The 19,374-nt window shown below is 33.5% G+C and overlaps 1 protein-coding gene across 1 annotated transcript in view; it reads right to left on the bottom strand.

Moving 5' to 3' along the window:
* Positions 1-19,374, bottom strand: part of LRRIQ1 (leucine rich repeats and IQ motif containing 1) — a 177,551-nt gene that overhangs the window by 157,387 nt on the left and 790 nt on the right. Inside the window, exons 2-7 of the mRNA XM_003783489.2 lie at positions 17,291-17,402; positions 15,237-15,328; positions 13,954-14,071; positions 11,349-11,572; positions 7,603-7,677; positions 3,370-5,001 (exon numbers count right to left, since the gene is read on the bottom strand). Coding sequence (XP_003783537.2) covers positions 3,370-5,001; positions 7,603-7,677; positions 11,349-11,572; positions 13,954-14,071; positions 15,237-15,328; positions 17,291-17,402 — 2,253 coding nt within the window. The remainder of the gene's footprint in view (positions 1-3,369; positions 5,002-7,602; positions 7,678-11,348; positions 11,573-13,953; positions 14,072-15,236; positions 15,329-17,290; positions 17,403-19,374) is intronic.

Genomic DNA, 19,374 nt, shown 5'->3' on the forward strand with positions numbered 1-19,374 from the left:
AAAAAAAAAAAGATCTGAATCATCCATTACTACTGAATAATATATGCAGAACACAGAATTTATGGAATAGCAAATCGTGAATAGTTATTTTTTTATACTTTTAAAGCCTTTGAAAGCCATGCATTTATAACCTTTTTTATTATTGAGATATTCCTTCAGGTGCAATACTTCACATAGCTCTAAAGCAATTATAAAACAAGTGTATTTTTCAAGATTGTTCAGAAAGAAAATATATTTATCCATTATTGTGGAGGTAACTTCTGTATTGCCCATTTAATCTGTACACAAACAGATATAAATTCTATAAACGGAAACTTTGCTGTACACTAAAAATTTGAAAACACTATGCTACTTGACATTATTATTTATATTATTTTCCTTTATTTAATAACATTTTACTTTCAACCAGCTATATAATCACAATTAAGTTCTAGTTATTTATGACATGGCAATTTATATAGTTTTGTTTTATTATATTATAGGGAGAACAACTCTTGCAGTATCACTGTTAGTGGTATTTACTTTTAAATATGAAAAGTTTCATTGAATTTCTTCTTCCTTATACAGAACATGTTAAAATAATCCTTATGATAAAGCAATTTATTTTCTACCCAAACCTACCCTAGATACAAATGTGAGATCAAAATAAATTTTTATATTGATTTTTCATAAATACATGACAAAAATCACATTCATAAAGCATTTTGAAGCAATTTTGTACTTCAAAAATTAACATCAATATAGAATTAGTAATGATATGTGTTAATCAATATATGGCCAGTTTCAGAGACAGCAACTGGAGCATAGTGGGTCTTAGTTAAATGTTTCCTAAAGAAATAAATGAATCAACTTCAAAGAAATAATGAATCACTGCTCTAACTTGTGGCAAAACTCAAATATATTTCTCGTATTCATAGTTTCTTTCCTTTACAAAAAAAAACTATAAAATATTTTTTAAAAATTTCTATTTTCAGGCTTTCATGATTTGAGGATGAACTGTTCTACTATAGAATTTATGAATCATTCATTATATTTTAATAAAGAGCAAACAATTTTCCATTTCACCATTCACTATGTTTTAATAAAAGAACAAAACTATTTCCATCTTGTGAGATTTTCAACTTTCAATGGAGTTATCAGGACATGACCCCATTATAATTCAAAGAACATCTGTATTTACCTGGCAATCTGTAAAAAGATCTGACTAAAAGGAAGACCCGAATCATGTCCCAAAGTCTCATAGTGGGAGATTAATATAACTAAAATGAATTCATTGCTGGGTGAACCTTCAGAGGACTAAACTTTTCTCTTCTAAAGGTCCTTTCCAGAAAGATCCTCTAAGGATGGCAGTGGGTGATCAGGATTAAGGACAAAGATGTAAAACTAAGTTATTAGAAAATCAAAATAAGGAACTGAGTCATGGATCAGAGGCAGTTATGAATGAAAATATGGTGATAAGTCACCTGCCAAGCACATTTTTCATAGGAGTTGTCTCGAAACAAAAGATGATATTTTTAACATGTGGCACATCTACTTGTGTTTTTCATTTTAATAATGTATATATGATGGCTCAAAGCAAAATTTAAAGCTTGGAATGGCTACTCTGCATAATGGTGAAGGATTTTAGTGTCCTTTAGTACAGTAACACTCAAATTGTTCCATGGATCAGCACCAACAGCGTCGCTTAGGAGCACTGCCAAAATGCAGATCACTGGGACCACCACTAGACCCATCGAATCAGTATCAAAATTTTAACAAATGCTCAGACGATCAATCTCACATTAGTTTTCCATGCCTTGCTCTAAGAATTAAAGAAAGAGAGTTAATCCTCCCATTATATAAGATGACAAGAGTTCCCAAAGGAAACAGAGATCAAGCAGGAAAAGAAATGCCAACAGAGAAAGAGCTTCACACGTTTTAATTCCTCAGGGGTGTTTCTCATTGAGACCTACAGTGAAAGGGGAAAATGCTAGTGATTTTCTAGCTTCAGTTTTACTTTTGAAATAAGTGCATTGTTGACGTGAAGCTGTTATTCATGCTAACGCTCTAACAGATATTCATAAGGAAAATTTAATAATTGCTAATGTCATCACATTGCAAAGCCTACAGCAATTATCTTAGGGAAAGAAAAGTCCAAAAAGAATGATTCCAGACAGAACAAGCTCAAGAAAAAAAAAAACAGAGGATGAGCAGATGAGAGATTCTACATGCATCTCTGCAGACCTGATGAGAGATTCTACATGCATCTCTGCAGACCTGATGAAAATGGCAAACGCATTCCCCAGGAAATAGAAGGCACTTCAACGTATGTTTCCTAGTTTTGGTTCCTCATGTTGCTCTTTAGTTCTTCAGAGGTCTGTTCTAAACTCCATTATTTTGTTATCCTTTCACAGAATACCCTGACATCTGATTTATAGTAATTACTAAGATTCACAATGTATTATGTCTGTGTGTGCTTAATTTCCATAAGGAAAAGGGCCAGATTTTCCTTGTCTGTACTTTGGTTTGTCAATAAGTAGTGACAAATCATATTGGACAAATAAATATTTGTTGAATGAATGACAAAAGTCATGCTTACCCAGGAATATGTCTTTTCCTGGGCAACTGTTTATATCAAGAAACTACATAAACTTTATTGAATACATTTGAAGTTCAGGTATAAACTATGTTCATGTATTTTGATCATAAATCATTTCTATTATTACACTTTTTAATATTTTCCCTATTTTTCTACACGTATTTCATTTACTGTGTCTTAATTTGAGTCCAAACTATGATCTTCATAACCACAGAACACTAGTAGCATTTGATGAAAACTATTTTAAATTTCAGGCTAAAGGCGCACTACCTTTATACAGGTACAAGACTAAATAATTATATTAATTATGTTTTAATATGGGAATTCTACGGTATTCTATCATGTAAACCTTTCTTTCAGGCAGTGGTTGTTACAAATATACTTCCTTCTAATTGAAACCACAAGGTGGCGCAGTGGCTGAAGTCTAAAGCAAACTTCTAACCTGGTGACTGAGTTTCCCAGTCTCATTCCAACCCTAAATTCCAATATGCTTTCTCTCTGAGATGCTTAATAGAGACTGTAGGGCCCTTGAACATGGACTTCAGGATATTAAAAAATACACAAGTCAAATTTTTTATAATGCTTCATCTAGGGAGAAGATGCTCTGAATAACTTTAATTGAGAATTTTAAAATGCATCCTCCCTAAAATGGGGCAATATTTCAACAGTAATCTCATCAGTTAAGAGACAGCATTCACATATACACAATACTCCTTCTACTAACATTTGAAAAGTTACATTTTAAGGAGTTACAATTAAATATGAAAAAAGCCTTATGAAATTAGAAATACCTGTTGTAAAGTATTCCAAGGGCCACACTGAAGAATTTCCAGTGTATTCAAAGGGGGCATCCTGTCAGCTGGGCATTTCACAGGTCTCTTTCTTCCAGGGATGACTGTCTTTTGTTGGTGTTGCTTGAAAATTTCACACCAAGGTTTAAATGATTTTATCCAAGCAAGCCTTTTTTCTTTGATAGTGGATAGAAGTGGAGTCGCTGTTATAGGGCAGGTCATGCTATTCTCATGGTCAGCTCCATTTTCATGGCATTCTTCTGAAATCTCCTTAACCTCAGCTTTAAGGGAGTTTACTTCTTTAGAAACCATGGAGTTTTTTGCCACACAGCCCCCAAAGTCTTCACAAGAAGCTTGTTCCCTTAAAATACAGTCTTGCTTGTTCCCTTTGCTCTCTCTCTTTATCACGGCATTAATGGTGTTAAACATCACAATGTCACAGTTCAGAGTGTTGTCTTTTGGGTTCTGCCCACTTTCTTTGGATTTTAAATCAATTTCTTTTTCTTGTGGTGTCACATTCTCTACTATATCTTTAACATTTTCTGATTTTAGTGGGAGTGGTTTTTGTTTCATTGACATAATTGAAGTATTCTCTTTGTATAATGATCCATTCTGTTCCTGTAGCTCTTTTTCTACTGTTTGTGCCTTTTCCAGCTGATTATCTTTGATTATTTTCTGTGGTTCACTGTTTTTCACCTCATTGATTTCTTGGTTAGGTCTGAATAGGCTTTGGATTTCTGGTCCCAGGTTTTCATCTAAGGCATGTTCCAGGCTTTCCTCTGTGTGTATTTGAGACTTTAATCCTTGCAGCTGAAACTGTTCTTTCACCTTGTGCTTTAGATCAGGTTGTCCCAATTCACTTTCTTGTTTTATATTTTCATATTTTATTTCTTGTTTGACCAATTGTTCTGAAAACTGTTTTTTTGCTAGCTTTTCACTTTTTCCTTCTCTTGTAAAATCTGCCAGAATTTCTTGGTTTGATATGGAGTCTTTTAATTGTACTTCTATTGATTCTTTAAACACAAGCTGTCCACTTATATTTTCTCTCTTGTTTGAGTCCTCAAGCAGCCAGAGGGGAATATTTTCCTGCTTCTTTGAATTTTCATTCACTAGCCTTTTGGCTACATTATCCTTATTCCTGGAAATATCTTCAAGAGTTAGATGTTTGGTATTGCATGATTCCTTCTGGAAAGCGCCCATTTGTACTAACTGTAGGTTTTCATCTTCTCTTAATCTTAATTTTTCCTTGTTTCTTAGTTGTTCTCTTTCTTGTCTTATGATGTTCTTTTTTTGTTCATATTCCTTCTCTCTCCTCTTTCTTTCCTCTTGCTTCTGCTTTTTTCTCTCTTCTTCTATCCTTTGTGCCTCCTCTAATCTTTTTCGTTTTTCTTCCTCCTTCTGTCGTATTTTTGCTTCCTTCTCTTTCCACTCTTTCACTTTCCTTTCCCTATCAACTTGTTCTTTTATGATTGGGCTATATTTTCTGTAGGCCACAAATGCTTTATACTTAGCTTGAATTTTGACAGCTGCATTCTGCTGCAGTTGTAACAACCGCATTGTTTCTTTTTCCTGTAGGTCTTTAAATCTCATTCTTTCCTCTTCCATTTGTAAATGTAAGCTTCTAATAAGCTCCTATAATAAAGTAAGATAATTACTAGTCAGCATCAAACTGAATGTGTGATATTATTGAAATATTATCTATAATATAGATTTAAAAAATACCAAAACTAAAGTCTTAGTAAATATACTATAAATTAATTTGGAGAAACTAAATTTATTTGAAAAGGTATTTTTTAAAAATATTTAGGGCAGGAGTCCTCAAACTATGTGGCCTGCCTAGGACATTTATTTGGCCTGACGGGTGTTTTTGCCACCACTGCCTGTCCTGCTTAGCAGCTGACTGGTCCTGGGGCCTGCAGTCCTCCCCTCCAATGGTCTGAGGGACAGTGAACTGTTTAAAAATTTGAAAAGTTTGAGAACCCCTGGTTTAGGGTATTGGATCATGTTGGTAAGTTGATGTTCTAATATGTATACTAAAAACCAATATCTGAGAAAAGAGCTTTTAAAGTAGATAAAACCTTAAAGATAATTTTAAGAAAAAATGTTTAAACAAAAAAACTTTATATAAAAATGAAATATAAGTATTCAAATAAAAAATATACTCACTAAACCAAAAAAAAAAAATAGAGTGACTTAAGAGCTAATTACCTAAAGAAGAACTTCAAAATTATGTTCAACAAGCAAAATGAGAAGATAGAAATTGTATGTCACAGGTAAAGAAGACCAATATAAACACTTTAACGTGTGATTGGTGGGAGTTCCAAAATAAAGAACTAGGAAAAACTGAAGAAAATAAATTATGGAAAAAAAATATTTTCTAAGCAAACATACAACAAAAATAAAAGACCACATAATAAGAAGCTGAGTTAACTTTACACACATACGCACATGCAAATACATATATACACAATACATTGAGATAGAAGCCAGCAGTTTTTCAGAATTTACTTGATGAAAGAAAGAATTACTTTCTGTATTTTTATTCATTGCTGTATCTTAAGAGAAATGGGTGGCATATAACAGAAAAGCAGTAAATATGGTTAAATGAATGTATGAGGTGAAAATTCCTAGAACTTCAAAAGAACGTAAGGAATAAGCACCAAATAAATCCGTAATCAAACAAAGCCGAGGCAAAAAGAAATGTTATTAAAAGTGCTAACAAACCTATATTAGATACCTAAATAACTAATCATTCAATTTTGAAATCAAAATAAAACCATATTCAACTGTACAAAAAATTTGAGAAAATTTACCATCCCAAAATTCTTTCTGCCAAGAATTTATATTCTAGGAAATGAGAAATGAGTCCCCAAATCCGAGGAATACTCAAGATTCAAGAGAATATGATAAAAGGAACCATTAACATTAGCAATTAATTTTTTGTTCCTTATCTTCTTCCTTTATTTCAAAGTCAGCTGTTCCTTTCACTGTTGCTCCTTGATAGAGAATGTGTCTTTCTCGTCTGTGTGTTCCTCATACTTTGTTTTCTTTGTCTTGAATTCCAGTGGCTACTCTCTAATCCCCAGGGGTGCCTCAATCCTCCTTGTGGGTTAGTAGTCACTTTTGAACTTTCAGGTCGACTTTTATTTAAACAACTTGAAAACCGTTCAACCATTATCTCCTTGCTTCTGCTATAGTCTCTCTTTTCTCCTTTAAAATTTCTACCATATAAATTTTATGTCTTTTCACTATATATCACATATCTCTTGTACTGTTTTTTGCTTTTCCTGAACTTTGTCATCTCTATACTTTAACCTGGATGTTTTCTATTGATCTCTCTTTTGTTTCACCCACACTCCCTTCTGTTATATTTGTTCTACTTTCAACTGATCCACTGAATTTTTATTTTATATACTTATATATTTTTTGTCCCTAGAATCTGTACTTGGTACTTCATTACGGATTCTAATTTTCTTTCATGTTACCTATCTGTTTACCTATTTTGCTTTTGGATGATAGCTATAGGTGTTTCAATGGCTCTACTAAACCCAACATTTAGATTAAAACACATTAAATTAAAAACACATTAAATTAAAACACATTAGATTAAAACATTAAAATGTTACTATCTTTTTTCCTCTCTTGTCATTCATTTAAACCTGTCACTTCACATTCTTAATCAATATTTTCATTTAAGTACATACCATAGAAACCTAGATGCTTAGGATTGTGTTTATATAAATAAGTAAAAGAGTTAAAGTAAGTATGAAGAAGATAAAAATGTTTATCTGGATAACAGGGTGATGAGAATTTTATCTACTTTATATTTGTAATTACTTAAAATATTTTTATGTAAAAACTATAGAATGAAGGAAAATGAAAGCTATGTTAATGTACCATCAAAATTCAAAGGGCTTATTCAACAGAATTTTGTTCAGGAAATATAGTAACCTTGCACAGCAATCTTCAAACCAAAAATGGTCCATATAGTACCTTTCCTCAAACCTTAAAAGAAATTTTAGAATTATAGTTTCCCATGGATACAGTCATTGAATCAGTTAATTTTCATTGTTCAGAAAGTATATTCCAAGAGTTTCTCATGATTAAATTTTTATTGTTGTAATAAATTGAGTCTTATACCAGTTTGATAATATTATAAAATATCCATTTCCAGCACAGCAATTTATCTCAAATGGAGAAAAACTAAGGTGCTGATTATAAAAAAATAAATACCTCATGTTGTTTATATTTTTCTTCCCAAATTGTCTCTTCTTTATGGAGTTCATCATTCATCTTATCCTGTTCTTGCTGAAGATATGATAATAATGAAATATTATTATATAAAATATCAAAGAATATTTTGTTCATTACATATAATTCTTATAACATATATTTGTTAAATATTACGAGCTTCCTTAGTTTTTAGTACTGGGATAACAATTTTAATCTCAAATTAAAATGTCATATACATGATACATAGGACTCCCTTTCTGAGGACATAAAGATGTTTGCAATCTGGTAAAGTTTTTAAATTTCTTGAATGTTTATTCACAAAATGAAAATGTGTTGGCTAGAAATGCTGTTGAGAATTTCAAAAAAGTACAAATCTATACTAGAAGCCCTATCAAAAGTTTACATAGTACCCCAAATTTAGTGTAATATCTTTATTACATTCTAAAAATTATAAAGGTTCACAATAGAAATGGATGTTCTAAATAGAAGATCATGAAAGGTCTTATGCAAAAGTTATTGCTTGAACTTACTTGGTTTTCAAATGGTGGACCAGGCATTTTCAGAATTTATATGTATGGAACCAGGAAAAATTTACAATCCCAATTTTAGGAAAATCATGTTTACATTAGACAAAATTGAAAGACAGCCAAGGAGATAATAAAAACATCATGAAGGGGCAGCACCTGTGGCTCAGAGGGTAGGGTGCTGGCCCCATATACTAAGGGTGGCAGGTTCAAACCTGGCCCTGGACAAACTGCAACAAAAAAATAGCCAGGAGTTGTGGCAGGCGCCTGTGGTCCCAGCTACTCTGGAGGCTGAGGCAAGAGAATTGCCTAAGCCCAAGAGCTGGAGATTGCTGTGAGCTGTGCGATGCTATAGCACTCTACTGAGGGCAAAAAGTGAGACTCTGTCTCTACAAAAAGAAAAAGATAAGTGAAGAAGAAGTTGGGGATCACCACGTGAGAATCAATGGGAACCTTCTGCACTGTGACAAGAGTAGAGACAGATGGAAAGAAATTACCACAAAATGTCAATTGACTAGATATGAAGGAAGTAGGAACACTTCTCTAAATGTTATATTAGCTATGGGAACTTTTAATAGAATTTAAGTAGGGGAATAACATTTCTTAAATAAATAGCTATCTCATAGCACTACAGTAGATACGCTTAAGAAAAACAAGGCTAAAAGTAGACACTAGGATCATTTTAGCTACAAAGTAGAAGTTAGACATGGGCAAGAAGATGGGTAACAAAACAATTAAAAGGGCCCAGCACCCATATCTCAGTGGTTAGGGCCCCGGCCACATGCACCAGGGCTAGTGGCTTTGAACCCGGCCTGCGCCTGCTAAACAACAATGACTACAAGAAAAAAATAGCTGGGTGCTGTGGTGGGTGCCTATAGTCTCAGCTACTTGGGAGGCTAAGGCAAGAGAATTGCTTAAGCCCAAGAGTTTGAGGTTGCTCTGAGCTGTGATGCCACGGCACTCTACTGGGGGTGACATAGTTATACTCTGTCTCAAAAAAAAAAAAAAATTAGAAGAAGGAGAATAATAAAAGGGAGGGAAAAGTAAAAAATACATTTCATTTTTCCAGCTTGGACTAATGACGATAATGTTGCTTATCAAAACTAAGAACTCCAGAGAAGGAGCAGGATTCAGGAAGATAATGCTTTCAGTTTTAGATGGGTAAAGTTCTGAGAATACAGTATAGTTTGTTATAAATATAAATTTAATTCTGAACACCCAGGTCTGTGGGTAATATTATTATGAGACAAAATACATGGAATAATGAGAGAAAGAGACAAAGGACAGAATCCATGGTATTACTGCATTCAAGGACAGAGAGAGAGAATAGTAAGTCTAAAATGGATACGAAGAAGGAATTGCCAAACTTGAAGAAGAAAATCAAGACAACGATCTACCGGGTGTAGTGACTCACGCCTGTGATCCAAGCACTCTGTGAAGCTGAGGCAGGTGGATCACTTGAGCTCAGTAGCTCTAGATCAGCTTGAGCAAGAGCAAGACACCATCTGTACTAAAAATAGAAAAATTAAGCAGGCATGGTGGTGGGTGCCTGAAGCCCCAGCTACTCAGAGGCTGACCCATGAGGATCGCTTGAGCCTAACAGTTTGAGGTAGCAGAAGGAAGATATCTTTCATCCTGAGAAAAGAGGGAAGACAAATAATAAAAAAAGATGAGTACAGATGTTGATGCTAAATAGCTATGGAACAGAAAGAAAAAGAAATTGCAATTCATGCAAAAATGCTATGTGATCATTTGCTAATAAGGAGGGGATAGTAAGTGGGTGGGACTCTTAAGAAATTTAAGAAAGATGCTTTGGGAAATGGAAGAAGCAACTGACAAAGTACCCAGAAAAGAATTGCTAAAAGGTAGTAATTTATATGTTTAGAATCCATAAAAAAATTATTGAATAAATTAAAAAACATTTAAAAACTTTTAAGACTCAATGCATACATTTAGAAATTAATTATACATGCCAATGCCATATTTTATTATATCATAATTTTATGATAAATTAAAAATTATTTTCAAAAAATAAGTCATTTTTTGAGCATGAGGCCCAAACATTATATTTCTGTTGCATCATCTAAGTGTACAACTGAATGTGTTCCTCTTGAGATAGTCCATAAATTTTGGTTATAAAACAAATCAAAATGCTGGATTGATAAATCATATGTTTCCTACATCTGAAAAAGATCACTCATATTCAATCAAATCTTGCATTTCAGCACATACCAGGGACTATTACTCCAATAATCCATATTATATTCAATTTGAGAATTTTTTAAAAAGCTTATGATTTTGGAAATAACTATATAATTCTGGTCTGCAGAAAGAAAGGATAGCTTAAAAAAAAGTTAAAGATTCATAGTTTACCATTAGAAAAAGATATGGCAATACTGGCTCTAAAAATGTTATAATTGTTTTTAATTTGTTCATTTTCCATAAAATTAGGAAATAAAATTTACTCAACATAGAAGGCTGGAAAACCCTGACTTGCCTAAATGACAACAAGCTAATGCTCTCTCTATGGAACCCTCACAACCAGCAAGTTCAGAGTCATAGACATATATAAATCACTTTCAAAACAGAGAAGTTGGTCCTGCCTCTTATCCAGACATTCTAAGAGCTCACCAACCTGCAAGCAGTAACCCAAAATTCACCCATGGGCCACTAATGTAACCTGATTGTGTTGACCTCCTGGAAAGACACACACACACACACAAACACACTAGAAATAAACACAATATTCCTTCTCATCGAAAAATTTCTAATCCAAAGGATTATCTCAATTATAGGAGTGGTACATAGACTGTCACCTAAATGGTTGAACCAATTCAACAAAATACGTCTTACATAATGGGTCATATGCCAAAGCACATCGCGAGGGCACTGCATGATGAAGAAAAGTTCATTACTTTTGCCTATGAGTAGAAAGGTATTTAAAAAGCCACAGTTTCTGTTATAAATTTAAGGCTATCTAGGGATTATCAATGAAACTTACAGACTGGAAGGCTGTCTCTGAATAGCCAGTGAATTTTAGAGACATCTAATTGAGGAGTCCACAGTAAGAACTGTTAAGTCAAAGTCCATTGTTTCCACTACTATGGGTAATTAAAAGCTGTATAATGAAGCTCAATCCACACTACACTCTCTATATTGATACTCTTCAGAAGCAACTACTTTTCCAATAATGTATAAAAAGTAAAAAAAAGCCAAAAGTACCCTGTGAATATTCTCTAATATCTTCTTTTCTACTTCAAATTGTTTCATCCAGAAATGTCGCTTTTCTTCCTCTTCTTGAAATTGCTTTTCTTCTTTATCCCTCTGAGCTCTGAGAGTTTCCTTCTCTTTGTCCTCTAGTTCTTTTTGTTTGTCTTGCCAAGCCTCAAAAGATTGTCGACATCTTTCTTCCACTTCACAGTATCCAAAATTTATATCAGCATTATCTGCATTCAATAACATCATTATTCTTAAGGTAAAACCTTTAAAAACTGATTCAATTTAAATTATAAAAGTAATTTCAAAGTGAAAAAATATAAAAATATTACCAAATTAATAATATGCAAAAAGAAAATACATTGTTGAATAAACATGGATATTCCACTGAAGTCAATGAAGAAGTCAAATAATTTGCCTTAATATATTCCACAAAACTTAATATAAAAATGAAAAGTGTGAGTGTGTGTGTATGTGAGGAGGTGTATATGCAGTTAAGAAAAAGCTAAAGGACATAGTTAAATGCTTAATAAATTCTGGGTAGTTTAGAAGAAAAAAAATCATCTTAGCATGAGCATTTGCACTAGACTGTTTATCGCAGGTCAATGTACAGTCACAAAAATGTAGAAACAGCCTAAATGCCCACCAACCCAGGAATGCAGTAACAAGCTATAGTATAGGCTTATCAGAATAACACTATTCAGCCATTAAAATAGATGGAGATTTACATCTTTTGTATTAACCTGGTTAAGAATGAGTTGGATGTTCCAGTTCTGAGAACATACTTTGAGAACTACCAGATCTGGCTTAGCAGAGCTCACTATAAAATGGTTTCAGACTTAAGGTAAGGACAGAGTTAAAATATGGGCAATTAAGGGTAATTAGGCTTTATATTATAGTCATAGATCATACATCATGCCACATTTCTAAGTAATGCACAGGGCTGAGCACAGTAGCTCATGCCTGTAATCTCAGCACCTCAGAAGGCCAAAGTAGGAAGATTGCTGTTTTTTTTTTTTTTTTTTGAGACAGAGTGTCACTTTGTTGCACTCTGTAGAATGCTGTAGCATCATAGCTCACAGCAAACCTCAAACTCTTGGGCTCAAGCGATTGTCTTACCTAAGCCTCCCTGGTAGCTGGGACTACAGGTGCCCGCCACAGTGCCTGGCTATTTTTGTCATTGTTGTTGTTGTTGTTTTGTTTAGCAGGCCTGGGCCTGGTTTGAACCCACCAGACCAGGAGTATGTGTTTGGCACCCTAACCTCTGAGCTATGGGTGCCCCAAGGAAGATTGCCTGAGGTGAGGAATTCAAGATCAGCCTGGGCAACATTGTGAGACCCCATATCTACAAAAAATAAAAATGTTGAGATAGGCAGGAACATCTTTAACATCACTTGAGTTTTTATTAGAAATTCAAGCCTTCGGGGCTATCCCAGAGCTACTAAAACAGAAACCCTGGGGATAGAGTCCCCATTCTAGGTTTTAAACCTTCCAGGTGATTCTGATACACTCTCAAGTTTGAGAACCACTCCTTTAGGTACTTAGAACCAGACCTCTTTAGATGTCCAGCTGAGATCCATGTGATAGGCGAGGGAGTAGAATGGTCAACTAGAAATAATGGGTCAACCATAAATAATTTTCAGCAAGGAAGACCTAGAATCAACAAGGGCTCCAGCACCTATTGTGCAGAGTTTGAAGTAAGTACTTAGCCTCATTGAATCTCAGTTTCCTCATCCATAAAATGGAAATAATAATATCTACCTTGGAAGGTTACTATGAACACTGACGTTTATGTAACTCCATGGTAAGTAGTAGTGCTGGCTATACTTCAGGCCCAGTCCATATGCCTGCCTCTTACTGTATGAACTTGGGCAAATTACTAAATCTCTCTGTGTTTTATTTTTCTCATTTGTAAAGTGAGTACACTTACCTCATTGTGTTGTTGTGAGGATTCAAGGAGTTAGCATATAAATAACTTAAAAGACTGCTTGCCACCTAAGTGCTCAATAACTGTTATCTGTTTAATAGTAGAAATACAAATAACAACAATAAAATACTTTATGTAAAAAAAAATTTTAAAAAGAATGAGTTGGAACACATTCTTCTTAGTAAAGCATCACAAGAATGGAGAAGCAAGAATCCAATGTACACAATTCTAATACAAAGGTAGCAAGATGACCTAACACAAAGTGGAGGGTAGGAGAATGAGGGCGGGGGGAGAGGAGAGGAGGCAGTGGCATTGGTGTCCTCCCACTCAATGGGCATAATGTTAGGATGTAGGGCACACCTCTTGGGGGTGGGGCACAAATATTAAGAGGGACTTTACCTAACAAATGCAATCCGTATAATCTAATTCTTTGTACCCCCAATGAATCCCAAACAATAAAAAAAAAATTAATTCAGGCTAGTTAATCTATTGCAATCAGCTATACATTTAAATCAGGTTTTAAAGGAGACATAACGAAAACTATGAGAATATGTAAGTAAATAAGTAAAGGCATAATATTTCTCAAACGTTATAATTGTTTTCTTAATGTCAAAAAAGTCTTAATCTTTTTCATATAAAATCACTTAAAAATTATCAAAAACATTCTTGAGCAATTCAGTTTACCCGATAAAACACGTTCATCCAGAGGCAAGTTGTAGGGCTCAAGCTCAGGAGCAGGAGCAGGACTGGAAGAGCTGGTTGTACTTCTCATAAATTCTTCCTTTTCTATTTCAGATAACATCTAAGGGGTTAAATGAGTACCAATGATTAGTGAAGGCCAAAATAGAAAGGAAGCTATCATGGGAAGCTATCATAGGAAGCTCATGTCATTTAAAAATACATTGAATATTTATATACGGATACCAAGAATTGTGTTCACTCCAAACCTCTCTCAAATACAAATCTATAGGACCCTGACAATTTTTCTCTTTATAATGAATAAAAATATTTTTCCATGCAAGCAGACTGTATTTTACCCTCCTTATGTTTTTCAAAACTCTAATCAGTCTTTTATATTCAATTAAACTTCCTGATAATCATTTCAAAAAAGTTTCTACTAATATTTGATCTGTTCATATGAAAAAAAGAGACCTGTTCTTTCCTTTAACCTGAATTATGCATTATCTATTTTAATCAATAACTTTCCATAATCATATTTTTACCATATTCTGATTAAAAAGATACAGTATATTTATTCCAAAGAACTAGCTGTATGATCACAGCTGAAATGAAAAATTAATATTTCAAATTTGATCATCACCAAAACACAGAAAAGGCAAAACACTCAAAGGAAAAGGAACTTACAAGTAATTTTCAATCTGTCAAACTCTTTAGGGAGGAGGAATAGAGTTAGGTAAAAGGAGAGAAAGTTAGATAAAATAAAGGGTAAAAATGAGTCCCCAAAGTGAATCTGCAGAAGAGACTTTCTTTTAAATACATTTGTGAGGTTTTAACTCAATGAAATGCTTAACTCTTTACTCCTACTTTTTTAAGTGTATTTTTCTTTTATCTGTTTCTAAAATACTATATTAAGATCTTCTTATCTGAAGTTTCTACAGTGTTCTGCTAGAATATAGTGCATACGTAATAGAGGGAATCAACACTGTAGGGGAGTCACTGTTTTCCTCAGAGATTTTTTTTAAATCATGCAACATACTTCCTCTTCTTTATCTACATACACGTTAAATTCCCAAGTACAAAAGGCTCAATTTAACATCTTTAATGTTCTTAAAGAATGAAATTTGAGTAGCTTTATATTATATGCAAAAAGAAACCAAAAAACCAAAAATGATTTGGTTGAAGAATGACTTTTAAAATTTCACATACTCTAAATTATTCTTTATAAAGGGAAGGATAAATTTCTAACTGTAATCATGAATACTTTAAGTTAAATGTTGAACATTTACCTTCAGTAATTGCCCTGGACCTTCTTTACATTCAGTTGGTAATCCTATTTTTAAATGCATATGATTATTAGAAACTTCTCCAAAACTACAGCCTATAGAAAGAAAAAAAAATATGTATTATAACTTCACATATTAGAGAACAACATGCCAAAATCTCAAACCCTTTCATGATTCTTCAATCTCAAATTCCACCACGGTGTAGTCTTTACTCAGTAAGAGTAATGCAAAAGGATAGAAAAATAATGAAGAATAAAAGACAGAAGGAACCTATTATTTTTATCCTAAAACTAAAAGTGACAAATTTCTAAGGTACTCTAATTCTTTGTTATTTTTACGTCTAAAGCCTGAAGTTTAGATCCAGGCATGTAGAATCACACTTTGCTTGATATGGCAATGAAACCTTGATTGCAACTATCAAAGACTCAAATGCCACCTGCCACAATCTAGCAATATAAACTTGCACAAGATATTGAAAGCACTGTCATAAAAATAATAATTAAAAAGACTGTAATTACTAACATGGGGGAAGTAGAATTTTAATCCTGATTTAATTCTATTTTTTGAATTTTATCGTCTTTTTATTTTGTACAAATATATTCATAGTTACATTTCATCAATTAATATGTTATACTATGGCAAGCTTTAGTCCTAAACTATCTTTACAGAAGGCCATTCTGCCAGTTAAGTGATTATTCATACCTATTTTGTAAGATACTATGTATTATTTCTTGGATACCTATTCACAATATTTTGGGCTTGCCTTCCTGTCTGAGAGGCTGAAAATAAAAAAAAAAAAAACCCACCATGCTCCAGATTCCTTTGCAGCAAGGATTCTGAGAGTGATTTCTGTTCTCCCCATCAATATATTGGCACAGTCATTATTTTCATAAAAATATGATGTATACAATAGCAACTTCCAAGAACTTTTAATTCTTCATAAAAGTTATTACTATTGAAATATTACATATTTAGTTACCTATTAGTATTGAAATGTTATACATTTAGTTATTATTTGTCTACTTTTTGTCTCCCAACACTGGAAAATTATAATAGAAGAGCAAAATCTTTGCTGTATTTTCAGTATCTCAGTATCTAGTATCCTGTCATGTAGTAATATTTTCTAAATATATATGAATAGCTAAATTATAATTTATACTAATATTTGCATAAATGGCATTGAACTTTAATGATGCCTATTTTTATCTCATTTGTATCTGTCTAAGTCATCTTGTTTAATGGGTGTGTTATTGATGAAACTGAGGTCCTGCTCAGCATTTAGGTTGTTGCCATTCTCTTAATCAACCAAGCCATGTTTAATTCTTACTAAATCTTTGAAAATTTCATTATTCTTAGAATAGCCCAAGAATATGGGGAAAGGGGAGAGGGAGGGGACGGGAGGGGGGAGGATGAGTGGAGGTGGGGTGTTTGGTGGGACCACACCTATGGTTCATCTTACAAGGGTACATGTGAATCTTTCTAAATGTAGAATATAAATGTCTTAACACAATAACTAAGAGGATGCCATGAAGGCTATGTTGACCAGTTTGACGAAAGTATTTCAAATTGTATATAAAACCAGCACACTGTACCCCATGACTGCAAAAGAAAGGCAAAAAAAAAAAAAAAAAGAAAGAAAAGAATAACTCCAAGAAGCTCATTTACTCAGGGCAAGCAAACAGTAGATTGTTAGATTTTTTTCATATAAATGATTATATTTTTTTCCAAAAAGATACATACATTGATATTTTAAAATAGTCCCATGATTAGTTTTCTTGAATGTAAAGTAACAGAATATCTGACATTAATTAAAACTGAGGAAACAAACCGCTTGTGTTTAGTATTTACTGGAGATGTAAGAAATGCAGTAAGAGAAAAAAAATAAATCAACAAAAACTAATACTTCAACATACTTACAGCTATTACATTAGAAATACATTAGAGACATGCACGTATATACAGAAAGAGATGAGACTTCTAGCAATCTTGTTTTCTAAATTATAAGCTATTCTTGCTTACAGAAAACTTTTCTGCCATGCAGATGAAAAGGTACTTACTTAAAGCATCAGGATCTTCCAGGTCCTGAAGAAAGATATCTTCAGCAGTTTTACTCTTGTTCTTTATGACGTTAATATAATGAAGAACTGACTCTGGTAATTCATCTAACCCCTAAAAAACAAGTAAACCCTGGCAATAGTATTTAAATTGATTCTGAATGATACAGACAATTGTGAGGCATCTTAGTTAAGTCAGAGAGCTCTGAAATTTTATTCTTGTCTCCTTAGGTATAAAGGTATAAAAATATAAAAAAACTCATCCTGGGGATTTCATATTCAAATAAAAAATTAATATTTTATGTCTCATTTAAATTAACTGGACAGAAAGCTATATTAACAATAAAGTAAAAATATTTTTTCTAAGAGTAATAGCTTTAGTGTAATCATAATTTTAAAAAAGCAAAATTAGTTTGGAAAGCTTAAAAAGTAAGTTCTTTTGGAAAAAGCTTAGTTGAAAAAATTTTGAAATGATAAAACAAGGGAAGAAATGTGACCTCTTCAATATGTAAAAATGTATTAGGCTACTAAGTATGAAACGTCTGATTTCCTTAATTGACAGTCAAGGTCTCTGACATTTCACTGTGACACTTCTTGTTTTATATTTATTGTGAATGTTGACCCTCCTCAAGTTTTGGCTTGTAATTATCTTCCAATTTTTTTTAGAGAACTTTTTGTGAAATTACCGTAAGTCAAAAATTCATGTTATTGTCCAATATGGATTCTGTCATGGTACCAATGCCACACAGCTCCAAATATCAACAATGGGTTTCAGAATAACGCAGCTAATGAACACATAGTATGTCAGTGGTTTGAGAAGAAGTTCCCTTCTGGTGATTTTATTATTTTCTCTTATTTTCTTTTTGTATCAGAGTAACACCAGGGCACACATGATTAGGTTACATTGTCTGTGTTTGTTAGGTGCAGTTCAAGTTGGAGTTGAGCCCTTCACCCAGGAAGTGTGTGTATACCCTTACACTGTGCCCATTACGTGAGAGCTTACCCATCCCCGTCCACCCCACTTGAATTTAATTGTGCTTCTGTCTCATAAAGGGGTGTAGTTGTTCATGTACTGGTTTCATGTTAGTCTTGCATACACGGGACCCTTGATTTTCCATTCTCATGGTATATTACTAAGAAGAATGTTCTTCAACTCCGTCCAGGTAAATGAGCTGCACGGGCGACCTGAGACCAAGGTGGATAACAATGAACTAACAGCTACGGTAGAAGCAAATCCTCCTCAACCTACACATGGATTAGCAGCGGGGTATGATGTTACTCCTCTGACAACACTGGACCATTTAACACAAATTGTAAGGGTAATGAGGCTGGATAGGTGAGTTCTCCATTCTTTAAACAAGCATCAGGAGAGAAACTATCTCAAAGCTTGCCTTTCTTTGCTGTCACCACATACAAGTGAAACATTTCTACACAATATTGTTACACGTGATGATAAATGGATTCTTTTTGACAACTGTAGGCATTCTGTATAATGATTGGATAAAGATGAAGTACAACACAATCAAAAATGAAATATTCATCAAAAAAGCCAATGGGGTCTGTCTGGTGACCCAGCACTGGTATTAGCCAATACAGCTTCATTAAACCTGGGCAATCAATTACAGCAGATGTAAACTGAAAACAATTGGATGACATGATGAGAATACTCGTGATTGAACAGGCTTTGGTCAATAGAGACAGCCAATACCCTTGAAAGACTGCTCTACCAAATGTTCCAAAACAATGCCGTTCAAACTACTGAAGATGGACCTGGAGTCTCTCTGTCATCCACCACATTCACCAGACCTTGCACTCACTGTCTACCATTCTTCCAGGGTTTTCTCCTTTCAAGAAAAAGAACTCAAATAGAATTTCATTACCATTCATTCTCCAAGATCTGTCATTAACAAGCTACCATTAAGACAATAAAACTGTGTCGACAATTTAGACACAGGATTTGATTAATTGTTCTGCTTCTTTTTTGAGATATAATAAACTAACCACTTGATTTGAAATTGGTAATTTCCTATGTAATGTCCTAATAAAACTACAACTGGGAAAAGGTTAACAGAACAATGGAAAACAAT

Source organism: Otolemur garnettii, unplaced genomic scaffold, assembly GCF_000181295.1.
Source record: "Otolemur garnettii isolate 467f Iridium unplaced genomic scaffold, OtoGar3 scaffold00007, whole genome shotgun sequence".
NCBI lineage: Eukaryota > Metazoa > Chordata > Mammalia > Primates > Galagidae > Otolemur > Otolemur garnettii.